The following is a 14762-nucleotide window of genomic DNA, read 5'->3' on the forward strand; positions in this document are numbered from 1 at the left end:
TTTCTACAGTGTTCCTCAATTAGATAGCTCTTCACCTAAGCTGAATTCTGCTGTTTAAACATTTCTCTCATCTGGAACAACAACAAACAAAAAATCCAAAAAGATCCCTGAAAACCTAAACCAGATATCACCAAATCTATTCTTTAGTAAGAGCAGATTTCTACCCCAAACAACAAAGCAAAACTCAAATAAGCTTGACTCTTTCTCAGAGCCCATTTGCTCCTATATTACTTGTACTCTTCCGCTTCATGGCTTTTTCCAGCTCATTATATGTTAGAAGCTGGAGGGGAAGGGAAGGAAAAATGACAAGAAGAAGACAAAATTTACAAAAAGCAAATAAATAGAACTAAGAAAAAAAGCAACAATATTCCTCTTTCTAAAGGATGGAAGCAGACAAGAGAACGGGTGACTGTGGCCAGACCTCTGGGCAGCAGGAGAAAAGAAAAAGAGAAGAACCAGAGAGCCTCTAGGCACACCAAGTAAAGTACCTCACTCTCGGGCACTAGGGAGTGACAGAGATACTTTAAGAAGGTTCTAGAAACAGAGAGACTGCGATTTCCTTTTCTGTGGACTACATGGATTATATACAACGGACTATTGTTGCTGAACTTCTTTGATAAATGCCACCCCCATTCCTCTATATTCTCCGGGTGGGTGTCACAGCTGAGAATCACTGTAACCTCCGAACCTCCTCCAACTAAGATTTTCCCTAGCTTTAAATTCTGTATTTTGTGTTGTTTTAAAAAGACTTTTTTGTTTTGTTTTCAAACATGAATTGTAATATTCATAAGCGTGTTCAAACATCCCACCTCCTTCCTAACCTTCGCTTCCATCCTCCATGAGAAGAGCGGGGCAGAGGAGCCCCAAAGTTGAAAGTGCCGGATTTCGAGTACTAATCCCACAAAACAGGTTCCTGTGGAAAGCCTCACTCCTCTCCGGTGGGACCAGTCCTCTCCCGACCGTCGAGGATGCCCTACAACATCCACTGTATTACTGGGAGTGAGCGTCTCCACCGAGTCTTAACCTTTGGCGGCCGCCCGCCTGGTTCCTAAAAGACCCCACTTCCCACGCACCGAGAAAACGAATTCCTTTTTGCCCCACCACCGGCCGCACGGCCCCGCCTCCCACGGCCTCACCTGCAGGCGTCCCAGGTACCGCCGCCTCTACCCCCACGGCACCGCCCACTTTCCGCTTCGGGCCGCGGAGAACTAGGCCAGGGAATCTTGGAGCCGGTCCCAAGTCACGTGGCACCACGGTCACGTGCCGGCCGGGGTCACGCACCCGATTCCAGGTCAAGCGCAAACGGAGCGCTGGGCGCGGGAAGGACACCGCACTTGCAGGAGCATGGCCGCCTTCACCCGCCCACTCTCGCGAGATCTGTGAGGTCACGTGACGGCGTGGGTGCGGCGCGGCTTCACGTGACGGGCGCTGCCGGCCGCGGGGTCTCTTTCCTGCCGCGGGCGGTACAGCTGCTGGGCCTCTAGACCGCGGGATCGGCCACTCTCACGGCGGCCCGTAGCCCTTCACCAGCACCCTCCCTCCGGCTGCCCAACCACCCGACCCCTCCCGGCTCCCCCTCCGGTGAACCTGGTGCCCATGGCGGCCCCCGGTGGCGCCCGGCGGCAGCCGCTGCTCCTGCTGTTACTCGGTGAGGGTCGGGCCCGGAGCGGGGGTCTGCGGGGAAGGATGTGCACTACTAAGGGTCTGGGGGCTGCGTGGTGGAGCTCGGGGGCATGGGAGGTCTGCGGGGAGGGTGTGTCCGGGGGTGGGGAGGACTACTCTGGGTCCGGGGGCTACAGAGTCCGGGAGCTGCGGCTGGGCTCGGGCGAGGGCGGGCCCACGAGTCGTCCCCGCACACCCCGAGGTCCGCGCGTGGGATCCGGCTGGAGCCTAATGGCCGCTCATTGGGGTGTCGGGTCCAGTTGCCGAGAAGTGGACGAGGGAGGGCCAAGGTTCTCAGATGAGAGTCTGGTTCCGCCCTCGGGTCACTAAACTAGTTTTCTGGGATGTTAGGTTGGAAATGACTTGGTGGCTTTGGTGGTTTCTGGCAAGTGTGCTTTGTTTTGTTTCTTCCACTTACGGGCAAGTGGGCCACGGAGGTCCAGGTGAGGCTGTGGGGCTCGAGACGCCAGGACCTGCGCGGTCCTTCGCTGCTCCCAGCGGGTGACCCACCTGGCGCTTCTGCAACATGGATCTTAACCAGGGTGGCGTGGTGATCCCGGCCTTTTAGAGTTCGTCCTTGGTGCTTTAACCTTCGCTTATTTTGCAGTATGGCGTGCAGTGTTTATATGTTACTGTGAATTTAATTTTGTGTTGAATGACTTGAAGTTATCTTTAAGAGTTTAGGAGAGCCCATGGTGGACAAAATGAGAGAGAACCAGGCCTCAGCTTCTTAATGGCAGTATTCATTTTTAGTGAATCCTTGTAAAGAGCTGCTGCCACTGTTATGTATGTGCTGGCTCCCTTGAGTCAAAATGAGGGACACCGTTAACACGTTGGGAAGCATCTGGCACTCCACCAGTCTGTAGAATTCATAAAAGCAGTCAGTGGGTGCTCAGTATTTTATTGATTGAGGGATTTTGTTTTCATATTTCTGTGCTAATAAGAAAGAGGAATGAATATGTGCTGTCTCTTAAATGGGCTACATGTTGATTTTAAGTCTGTTTAGAGGCTGTCCATGGCACCCTTTCTCACCCTTCTCCCAAATTATATGGGAAGATTTATGTAAGTGGCAAGATAAAAAATATGACGGGAATTCTGTGAGTTAAATAGATACAGATACACATTTCCATACTTCCCACAAATTTCTTTAAACATTTCTTAAGTCTCATCCTACTCTAAAATTCTGTTATTGTGACTAAATACATTTTAGTTTCAAGTTTTTGTTTTGCCTGTTATGTAAAATTAGTTCTTTGAGCTGCATGAATAGCCACAAGAGATGACCTTATTCCAGCAGTAAACCCGAAGCCTTGCCCTTCACTAGCAGGTGTTACAAGAGGAGTTGCTGGAATAAGTTTTGTCGTGTCAGAACGGCTGCATTGTCCTTTATTAGAAGAGCTCACAATCACTAGGTTGTGAGTATGTTGTTGCATGTTCTAAAAACTCACCTTAAAAATGAAGAGGAGCCCCGCCTGTGTGGCTTGGTGGTTGAGAATCGACCCATGCACCAAGAGGGTGCCGGTTCCATTCCCGGTCAGGTTACATGCCCAGGTTGTGGGCCCAGGCCTCATTGGAGAACATGCAGGAGGGCCAGTCGATATTCTCTCTCATTGATGTTTCTATCTCTCTCTCCCTCTCCCTTCTTCTCTGTAAAATCAGTAAAGAAAAAAAATGTTTTTAATGAAGAGGAAAAGTCCATAATTTCCCTATATTGTAATAACTTGCGAGTATTGTGCTTGTAATTAGCTTTTTAATGCCCACTACATCATATCTTTTAAGTTTTATATTCAATTAAAATCTCAGCTTTTAGAAAAGGTCTATTAACTTGGATTTAGTTCTATTTAAAATAATATTTATTTTAATGCACAATTTCACCAAAAAGCATATTTTCTAAAAATATAACAGACTTCTAAATTACTAATTCCTCCTGCATTAATGATTAGAAACTACTTATGCCTTCTTTTGTGTTTGAATACTTGGTAGAAAGCATAGATAAGCATGAACTGAAACTTTTTGATACACTGTCAAACCTAGGTTCTTGAATGTCTCCCATCTCAAACAGTTCGGTTCTAGACCAAGTTGTTAACTGAAAAAATGTCAATTAGCTTTTTGGTTCTTGAAGACCTGACAACCCTTTCATGCTGATATATCAGCAAGACAAAAAGCATCTCTCAGGCCACAAACTACGGAGGTAATGGGACAGGATGAGTCCGATTGTAGCTAAATCTTGCCTTGTTAACTTCTCAGGAAACTGCTGTGAATATTTTTGTTTGTTTGCTTTTTTTGTTGATGGCAGAATGGATCATTAGCACAATTTTAAAGGCAAGAGAAGGCTATCAGGTGTGCTAAGGGTGTGAAAGAAACAATGATCACAGGCAATTGAAGAGGTATAAAAACTGTTGTTGATTTGGATAAACAAAAAGTAGTTAGCTGGTAGCAGCATTTCTGAGGCAGTGATAGTGAAAAACCTACGATGCTGCATACTAGAAAGATCCCTGGCACCAGTGTTGAAAATGACTCCTTTAAGGCTAGTTAGGGGGTGGTTTGATAAATTTAAGAAAAGAAATGTTTATTTATAGATCAAACAGTACATTAGACATGTACTGTATAAAAGAAAGTTTAGAACTGGGAATCTTTTGGAGGGTCTGAAACAAATTAATTCAATTTACATTATTTCTAATGGGGAAAAATGATTCAGTTTTTTAACAGATCCGTTCTCGAACAGACTTCTAGAACGAAATAAATTTGAGAACCAAGGTTCCACTGTATAAGATTAAGTGTGATTCTTTAAACCATTGATGTCAACTAGATGGCTTTCTTTCCCTTACCAAATGAAGAACTGTCACTTAGGAAGTTTTAAAAGATTTGTGCTAATTGATTTTACCCTTGCTTGTGGGAGTTTGTCAGTTGCCCCAGGTTTGCAGCCAAATTCTTCAGTAGATTTCAAATCAAAATGTTGCAGTTTCATAATTTTGAATTTGCATTGTTAGTCCCATCCTAGGCAGTATTAATTCTCCCTCTGTCTGCGTCCACAGAACTTAACTACATGCTACAGCATGTGCTTTTACTAGAGCGTCGATTCAGCTGAGTTGTGATTTTTACACATGTATTCGCTTCCCCATCTTATAGCCCAGCTCATGCTTCACACATTGTAAGTAGTGCTCAGTACATACTCATGTCCTGCCTCTACAGTTCATTTCACAAGCGAGTGTTTCATAATTTAGAGAATATTTGCTTGCTCACCGAGTGCTGGAGAGAAAGCATGGTTCAGCCACGGCACTCACCCTGCTGCCAGCCTGTGCTAGCATGAGTAGGACGTGCTCGGAGTCAGCAGACCTGGCTCTACCACTCACCAGCTGTGTGACCTTGCACAAGTTAGTTAACATCTCTCTGCCTTAGTTTCTACATCTTAAAGGAGAGTCATAATGCTGTCTATCAATTAAAATCGTCATGATAATTTAATGAACAGCAATGTGCTTGGAGCTCTAATTGGCACAAAGCAAGTGCTTGTTAAATAAAATACTTGACATTTTGTGTCAGGTACTGAGGATTCAGTGATGAACTTGATAGATGAGGTCTGTGTAGCACTAAATATTTAAGTTATAATGGCTAATATTATAAGCATTGCTGATGCCCTATAATGAATGATCTGCATACTTTGGCTCATATGATGTTCTAATGATCCTGAGGTGTCAGCACTCTTATTTCTATTTCACAGGTGTTTAAACCAAGGGTTTGGTAGTTGCTACTGGCCCAGGGTCACACAGCTAGTAAGTAGTGGGGGCGTCCATCATAGAACCAAGATCTCTTACCTCTCAAGCAGGCATGTTTTCTGTAGGTGTACTTGTTTTAGAGAATGGAATTTCTACAGATAGGAGTATTTTAAAGGAGTAAAACAAAGTTACTTCTTTATATGATCCCTGGAGAAATTATCCAGTTCTCATCTGATTGAAGGGATGCTAGAGATTAGCAGTTGCCAGTGGGCCAGGGAGCTGACTTTTGAGAAGGACACCCCTCAAATAACTGTAACTAACTTGAGAAGGGTCTTTTTTCCCCCACCAACTGCTACTTGTTACAAAATTAAAAAACAAAACAAAAACTTAATGATCATTAACATATATACTCTCTCAGAATTCTATGTTCTAATGCTCCTGTAGACATTCTGGGGTAAGTTCCTTGTTTTAATAATTGAACATTTCTGGGCCTCTCCAGAAGAATGTGGGTATTTAGTGCTGCTAAAGCTTATATTGTTTTAATAGTACTTTGTTTTTCTTTGAAAGCTCAGGCCTTCAACCTATTTACTAAATGAAAAAAATTATATGATTGAAAGTTACTTAATGTAAAATGTTTCCTAATGAAAGGCTTTGAGTCAGTATAAACTTTTTTTAATGAATCGGGGAACTGTGTTATCAAAGGGCTGCTTGATGAGAACTGACCTGTGTATATGCTCCCATGGGAGACAGTGACCTGCTGTGTCCATGACACACGTGATCACATGTGACCAACCCTCTAGCAGAAGGGCCAGGGCTAGGTAAGAGTTTCAGGCCTAAGGAAGCCTATAAACAAGGCAGCAAGTGGCCCATGTACACAATTAATTGGGTCATTGTCCAGTGTCGCTGGCTTCATTGCCCATGCTTTTAACACATGCTTTTGCTTCTACCTGCTGGCCCTGCTTTTCTCTCTGGTTTATTTACCCATCCTCTCAGAAATCATGTGTATTTTAAAATCTTTACTGTGTCCAAAACCAGTTATGGAATAATTTTCTCTAAGTGTTTTAAATGAAATATTTAATTTATTGAAAATGCTTTTAGAGTAATTGTACCTGAATATTCCAGAGGTGAATTAAAAATGTGCAAATCAAAACAGACAAAAAATTGCACAGGTTTCCTTGTTTGCCATAGTTTACTTCATTTTGGTGTAGCGACATTTCTTTTTGCGCATAGATTTTGGTATATCCGTTACCAGAGGCTTACCGAAAGATAGGTGAGGCTTCTGGCTATACTCTGCTTTAGGCTTCAGTTGTTCGCTCTAATGATATTATTTTATGGAAGTCTCAAGGGTAAAATGAATTGGTTTCATTGGAAACATTTATTTTGTCTGGGACAAGGGTTTTATAATGAAAAGTTGAGTGTCCTCTGAGCATGCTGCCTTCAGAGTGTGCCTGAGTCATATTTACACTTAGAGTGATCAGAGCCAGATGTGTAAATGCTTGTTTGGTAAAGGGCGTGCAGGAGCTTGTAGCAGCAGAGACAGGGAAGGGTTGGGGAGGGCACACCACTTCTACACGTTACAGTACACTGTGATGGCTGACAGCTCTTTGGCTTTAGAACTAGTGAAGATACTTATTTTTGCCCATCTATGAAAGAACAATGTACTAATATGTACTGCTTGTAAAATTACCTACTTCTCTACCAAACCATTTCAGATTACATTTTGCTACCAAACTACTTGAATCAGGATGGTGGGATATGAAGAAGCCAGAGATGGCACTGGTCCTGAGAACTTACTTAAAGAGATATATTTAGCAATGATCACTCTCAAGCTAGAAAAACCCATGAAAGTTTCACTCTCCCTTGCCCCTGGCATATGGAGGCCCTATCTAGACAGATTTGACTGAAGTCCTAAGGTTACACAGCCAAGTCCAGATTAAATTGAATTACTGTTTTTGAGGACCTTTCTGAAATTGGGCAAAGATCGTTGAGTCCATGACTTCACACCACCAGTCCATGAGAGAGAAAAACAGATCTAACTGGATTGGCTCAGTGGTCAGAGCATCGGCCAGCGGACCAAAGAGTCTCAGGTTCGATTCTGGTCAAGGCCATGTACTTTGGTTGTGGTTCAGTCCCAGGCCCTGGTTGGGGTCATGTGGGAGGCAACCAATTGATGTATCTCTCTCACATCAATGTTTCTCACCCTCCCTCCCTCTTTCTCCCTCTCACTCTATCTGAAGATGAATGAAAAAATATCCTCCAGTGAGGATTTAAAAAAAAACAAAACGATATAACTTTAAATAGTAGTTTAGATCCACAGTGAAAGATACCACCAGCTCTTCCATGGAATTCTGTAGAGAGTCAGTTAGGTTGAGTTGTACCTCCAGGACCCCATAGAGTTTCATGAAGAACCAGTGTGGAGCACTTATGCCCTGGGGTACCCAGAAATTAACATGTGACTTCCTGATAAGTATTCTGAGGTAAAATCCATTATTGCTAGAGTTGAAGACAACAGAAATACCCAAAGTATTTTCAAAAAAGTGTTTTGTAATTTTTGTCTTTCCTAGAGTTAGCAGGTCTCATGCATGGTGCATCAGCAGTGTTTGTGGTGCAAGATGGCAACAAAACAGCTTGTATAATGGCCAACTTCTCTGCTGACTTCTTGACCAACTATATTACCAAGACTGGCCCTAAGGTAGGAAATACTACATTGTGTACGTGTGTGCATTTGTGTGTATTTGCACACAGGAGAGATTTTTTAAAATTTTCAAATGTTTGAAAAATGATCCCACCTTAACACAGTTCTCTTGATGTATGTATAGTTCCTTCTCAGCTTATTAGTAGCCTGTGCTGTTTTATATATGGAAGTTGCAGTCATAATATACAAACTGTTTTGTTCTATGCTTTCACAATTTTACTGTGAGCATTTTTTTTTCCAGTTTTTGTGATCTTTTGTTTTTGTTATACTGTTGTTGTTGTTTTTTTAATCTTCACCCGAGGACACTTTTTCACTTGATTTTCAGATAGGGTAGGGGGGGTGAAGGGGGGAGGGAGGAACATCATGTGAGAAAAACATACTGATTGGTATGCTTTTACATGACCCCAACCAGGGCCGGAGATCGAACCACAACCAAGGTACATGTCCTTGTAATACTCCATTATGTTAAATCAGCCTAATTTGTTAAACCATCCATCTATTGGTAGTTAAGTGTTTTTATATTATTTTTCATGCCCAGTGTACAGCACTGTGAATATGGTTTTATTGACCTATTGAACTTTGTATAAACTTTTATGCCCCCAAAATTGTTTATAAACAGTTGATGTGCAGTGCTATAACCACTGTTTGATTAAAATGTTTTTAGTTGTTTTGTTAAAACGACTCTGTACTTCTACAGTATGAGTAAGGCTCTTGCAATTCCTAAATTTCTAACAAACAAGCAGCATTTGTTTGTATTTCTTTCTTTGTTGATTACCTATTAATGGACATTTTACTTGTTCTATTTAACATGCACACTTTTTTTTATATATCTCTAATTCAAATTGTATTTTCAGTTCCTTGTTGGAACCACTATTTTTCCTTATCTCCATTTTGATAGCATCATTTCTACTACTACTCAAAGGGCAGTAATGCGGCCCAGGGTTGCTGGGTAGATCAGCAGTTTCTGTAGAGCACTCTGGACTTTGTACCAGCTGCTCGACCTCATTAATTCATTTTTACTGGTCTAGATGCAAATGTGGTCTGTCAAAATAGAAGAAAACTGGGAGGGTTTGTTCTATAGAAATGTCTTAAATTCTAAAGACTTGTCAAAGCACCTTTTATTTTAATTTTTATTCACTTTTTTTGCTTGGATTTTTAAAATATTCTTTTGTTTTATATATATATATACACACACACATACACATATATTGTTATGCAAATAGATCATCCATGTGCTGTTCTGTACCTTACTATTTCACAAAGTGTGTCTTTGTAACCTCATGTAGTTCTGTCATTTTTTTAAGACCTCATTAGTGTACAGCTTATAGTTCTTTTAGTCCACTTTAATTTGATGGACATTAGGTTGTTTTCTAGTTGTTTGGGTTGTATATAATAGTAAATTTGAACAATTCTGACCAGTGCAAATGCCTTTTCTTTGTTTAAAGACGTATTCTTGAAACAAACATTTCTGTAGCAAACAAGTAGCAATAGCCTTTTTCAAATAAAAATGAACACCTTATCCTGAAGCCCAATATGAATTATTTGAGTTTACCAAGATAACACTAGTTTTAATTCTGTTCTGTTAGAAATTAAAATATTAATCAAGAATTTGTAATTACATGAAAAATTAAGTCAACTTTATCTTACACTTGAATTAAATTAAAAAAAAATTTTTAATCCTCACCTAGGGGTGTGTTTTTATTAATCTTTAAAGAAAGAGGAAGTGGGGGAGAAAGATAAACATTGATCTGAGAAAGAAACATTGATCTTTTGTCTTCTGTACCTGTCCCCATCAGGGATCAAACCTGCAACCTAGATATATGCCCTGACCGGGAATCAAACTGGCAACCTTTCGGTGCATGGAATGACACTCCAGCCAACTGAGCCACAGTGGCCAGGGCTTGAATTACTTTTCTTTTTTCTTTTTTTTTTTATATCCTCACCCGAGAACATTTTTGCATTTATCTTCAGATAGAGAGGGAGGAAGAGAGAGAGAGAGAGAAACATCAATGTGAGAGAGACACATTGACTGGGTACCACCCACATGACCCCAGCTGGGGCTGGGGACAAACTGCAACCGAGGTTCTTTCCCTTAGTGGGAATTGAACCCGGGACTCTGGTCCGCTGGCTGACGCTCTTAACTGCTGAGCTAAACCAGACAGGGCTTGAACTACTTTTCTATTACTGAAATGTAATGATTACTTTTTTGTTTGTTTGTTTTGTCCATTTTTTGTTCAGGTAGAGTGGGAGGGAGAGAAAGAGAGAGAAACATCGACATGAAAGGGACACATCGAGTGGTTGCCACCCGCACAACCCAGCCAGGGCCGAGGACAAACTGCAACTGAGGTACGCGCCCTTAGTGGGAACTGAACCCAGATCTCTTTGGACCACGGGCCGACGCTCTAACCGCTGAGCCAAACCAGCCAGGGCATAATGCTGACTTTCTTTGTGTGCTTTGTTCATATTAAAAATACCTTAACAGCCCTGGCCGGTTTGGCTCAGCGGTTAGAGCGTCGGCCTGCCGTCCGGAGAGACCCAGGTTCAGTTCCCGCTAAGGGCACGTACTTCGGTTGCAGTTTGTCCCCGGCCCTGGTTGGTCGTGTGGGTCGCAGCCACTCGATGTGTCCCTTCGCGTCGATGTTTCTCTTTCTCTCTCTCCCTCCCACTCTATCTGTACAAAAAATGGAAAAATATCCTCAGGTGAGGATTAAAAAATAAATAAATAAATAAATAAATAAATAAATAAATAAATAAATAAATAAAAATACCTTAACAGCGACATCTGAGATGGAACTGAGGAAATAAGTTTATGTCAGACTTAACAAAAGATCTTTATTTAGTGTTTCTGAATCCCTTTAATAACCTACATTCTAATTAGATTCTGTTGTCATTGTGTTTGTTCTAGAATGTGACCTTCAGCCTGCCACCTAATGCAAAAGTATTAAATACCAGCTCCTGTGGTAAAGAGAATGCTTCTAACCCCAGTCTCGTGATTGCTTTTGGAGGAGGACATACACTGAACCTCACTTTTGCAAGAAATGCAACTCGTTACAGTGTTCAGTTGATGAGTTTTGTTTATGACTTGTCAGACACACAGATTTTCCCCAGTGCAATTTCCAATGGTAAGAACAAAAATTGACCAATTATGAAATAAAGAAAATTGTGTTGGGGTAATATCTAAAATTACTTTTAACTAAGTATTTTGGGTAATTAAGATTTAATTCTTTTTAACTATAGAAACCAAGTCTGATGAATCGATAACTGACATCATGGCAGACATAAATAAAAAATACAGATGTGTGAGCAGCAACCAGATCCACATGAAGAATGTAACTGTCACTTTCCATAATGCCACCATCCAGGCATACCTTTCAAATGATAGCTTCAGCAAGGAAGGTAAGACACTGCCATTGGCCCTAATGTCGTTGACCCTGATTACACTGAATGCAGGCACAGCTTTGTGCCCTGGTGCCTGAGGGAATTATGTGTGAATGAGCATCTGTATAACTGGGAACAGAGCAGGCAGCTTCTGTCTAAGGAGAGCTGTCCACCAAACCTTTTTTTTCTCTTTAGAGATGACCTCTTTAGATTAAAATGGACAAATATTGATTTTTAAAAAAAATGGTAAAAAGACAAAGCAATTAAAACCCTCCCTGGGTCTCCCCTTATTAGAGCTAATGAGGTCCAGGGTCAGAGGATCTATTCTAATTCAAGCCAGCTATTTTTACACAGAGACCTAGTCATACCTCAGTCCAACTCGGGCAGACCCAGGGGCAGAGGTGGAAGGACCAGGAGTGCCTTTCTGAGGGATCACGGACCACCACCCCATGTTCCTGCCAACCCAGCTCCACTGGTGTGCCCTGGAGTCAAACAAATGGCTCCAAGCTCCTTCCCAGCTCCATGGTTTTGGCTAAGATAGTCAACCTCTCTTTTCCTTCACTTGTAAAATAAGAATAATAACCTGTTTTAGGAGGTTGTTAGGATTAAAAAGGAAATTTATGTAAAGTGCTTATCTCAGTGGCTGGCACAGAGTAAGTAGTTAGTAGGCTGTTACTATACTGTGACTTAAGAAGATTCTCTTCCCCAAATTCTGCTAGTCAACTCACAGATTACTGTCATTTTCCTGCAGGATGAGTGGTTGAGTGCCTTGGGGAAGTTGTCTCTGTCTGCCAGAGGATGAGTTAAAGACAGCACCTCCTTCTGGTCTTTTTTTTTATTATTCATTGTTTTGAGAGAGAGGAAGGGAAAGGGAGAGAGAGAGATTGAAATGAAACATCAATGAGAGAGAATATCGATTAGCTGCCTCCTGCATGCTCCTTATTGGGAATTGGGCCCACAACCTGGGCATGTGCCCTGACTGGGGATAGAGCCGGTGACCTCTTGGTGCATGGGTCAGTGAATAACCACTGAGCCACACCATCCAGGCTCCTTCTGGTCTTTTTATTGAATTTATTGGGGTGACATTGGCTAATAAAATTATATATATTTCAGGTGTACAATTCTATGATACATTATCTGTATATTATATTGTGTGTTCACCACCCCAAGTCAAGCCTTCTTTCATCATTTATTCTTCATTTACCCTCTTCTACCTACTCCCACCCTCCCCCCTTTCCAAAACTCTGGTAATCACTATATTGTTTGTGTGTGAGGTTTTTGTTTTTGCTTAATCCTTTCACCTTTTTTTCCCAGTCCCCCAACCCCTCCTAGTCTTTAGACCTTCCTCTACTGTGGGAACTTGGATTTGCTTTGTTTCCCAGTAGTCCTCCTTGAAGGCTGAGTGACTGTTGGAGAGTGGTTAATTTGCGCCATCACCAGAGCTGATCAGCAGAATAAACTGATCAGCCCTTTTGTGTGCAGCTTGTTATAGTCCTCAGAGACATGGGTGCTTGCAGCAGGCTGGCAAACTGGCCTTCAGGCCTGGTCCAACCTGCCTCTGGTTTCTCTATAGCCAGTAAGCTAAGAATAGTTTGTATGCTTACAAATTTAAGGTTAAAATAAATCAAAAGAATATTTCATGACACATGAAAATTCTTTGGAGTTCAGCATTCAATGCCCATAAACTAAAATGTTATTGGAACATAGCCATGATCATTCACTCACCTATTTATGTAGCTGCTTTCATGTTCATGGTGGCAGAGTTGAGTTGGAACAGACATCCCACAGCCACGAAGTCTAAAATGTTTGGTATCTTCCCATTATAGAGAAAATTAGCTGACCCCTGACCTAATGGGAAGAATTTTAGTGACAGCTAGGACTAAAAGAAACCAAGTGTAACCGGGAGAAATAAACTACTAGCAATTGTGCAGGGCTTAAAGGTAGAGATCAGTATGAGCTGGAGCAGCTGGAGATTCTGAAAGAAATAGGCTTGACTTTTCCACCGTGCAGCCTCTTCTCAGACTGGGCCTGGAGGGCTCGGTAAGCATGAATCTTCACCAAGAAGAGCTGATGGAATTCGAGGACTTTTCCTCTCCGGTTGGGGTGAGCAGTACTTGAAGGCAGCAGGTCCAGGTGTGTGCACACTAACATATACCTCCTCAGGCATATGAACTTTCGTCAGACAGTGGCTATCCCAGTGGGGGTTAGATCAACAAGCTAAATACTTGAAGTTATTTGTGTTCACAATTATAAATCTCCCAACTACCTAGGTTTCATAGCTAGCTGAACACAGCTGGGTTTCATCAGTCTTCTGGCTCAAGTCTTGAGCAGAAAAAGGGAAAACCAAAAATTGTCAGAAGGTCTTAGGAAATGACAGCATCTCTGGCTTACTGTCTGTGTAGTCACTTCACTATACCTGGACCGGAATGTGTCGTAGACACAGCTCTTCACCTTTACATCTTGTTTTCTTTAGCTTCAAAAGCTTCTGAACAAAGAGATGACTGGGCCTCCGCTATCTGGGCGCCCCAGTGCAGTGCTTTGAAGTGAGGTGCCATGCCTCTGGCGTTCGCAGGGCTCCTACCATTTCTAGTGTAAGAACAGATGTGACAGTAGAGAGATTAATTTTGTTTTTAGGTTAATTAACTGCTTTGTTGTATAAACATACTTTATTTTTTTAGAACATTTTTACGTTCAAAACAAAATTGAATGGAGCCGTGGCTGGTGTGGCTTGATTGTGTCATCCCATGTACCAAAAGGTTGCCCGTTTGATTCCCAGACAGGGCACATTCCTGGGTTGTGGGCTTGATCCCCAGGAGGGGATCTGCAGGAGGCAGCAGTTTCTGTTCTCTCACATCAGTGTTTCTCTCTCTCCACCCTTCCTCTCTCTCTAAAATCAATAAAAACTTTTTTTTTTTTGATTGAATGGAAAGTTCAGAGATTTCCCACAGACCCCCCATCCCCACACATGGACATTCTCCCCACTGTCAACATTCTGCATTTTAATTACTATTCTCATGGAGGACGTATGCATATGATTCCAAGTGGAAAAGGTATAAATGTGAGGCTGTCCTGACGCCTGAACCCCAGCCAATATCCCTTTCCCCAGAGGCATGCTCGTGTCCTACATAGGGTTACCTGGGGCTTGGCCATCCAACATAGGTCCTTGGTTATTTCAAGCTCATGGGTGCTACCCACTGTTTCATCAGTTTGTTGGTCAGAAGTGAGGTTACTGAGCTCACTCTCACTTGTGGGACAAGTCTAAGACACCCTACACACCTTCCCATGTTTTATGGTTATCTTCATCAAAGCTTGATTCA

General features: G+C 42.2%; 1 protein-coding gene across 2 annotated transcripts in view; it reads left to right on the plus strand.

The window, feature by feature from the left end:
- Positions 1-1432: 1432 nt before the first annotated feature.
- LAMP1 (lysosomal associated membrane protein 1) overlaps positions 1433-14762 on the plus strand; it is a 28017-nt gene continuing 14687 nt past the window's right edge. Inside the window, exons 1-4 of one of the 2 annotated variants that reach the window (XM_036249977.1) lie at positions 1433-1648; positions 7937-8064; positions 10973-11189; positions 11305-11463. In XM_036249977.1, coding sequence (XP_036105870.1) covers positions 1597-1648; positions 7937-8064; positions 10973-11189; positions 11305-11463 — 556 coding nt within the window. In that variant the 5' untranslated portion in view covers positions 1433-1596. Of the gene's footprint in view, positions 1649-4713; positions 4811-7936; positions 8065-10972; positions 11190-11304; positions 11464-14762 lie in introns of those variants that run through there. The other variant, XM_036249978.1, reaches the window with a different exon arrangement.

The sequence above is a fragment of the Molossus molossus genome, unplaced genomic scaffold (genome assembly GCF_014108415.1).
Source record: "Molossus molossus isolate mMolMol1 unplaced genomic scaffold, mMolMol1.p scaffold_m16_p_9, whole genome shotgun sequence".
Classification (NCBI taxonomy): Eukaryota; Metazoa; Chordata; class Mammalia; order Chiroptera; family Molossidae; genus Molossus; species Molossus molossus.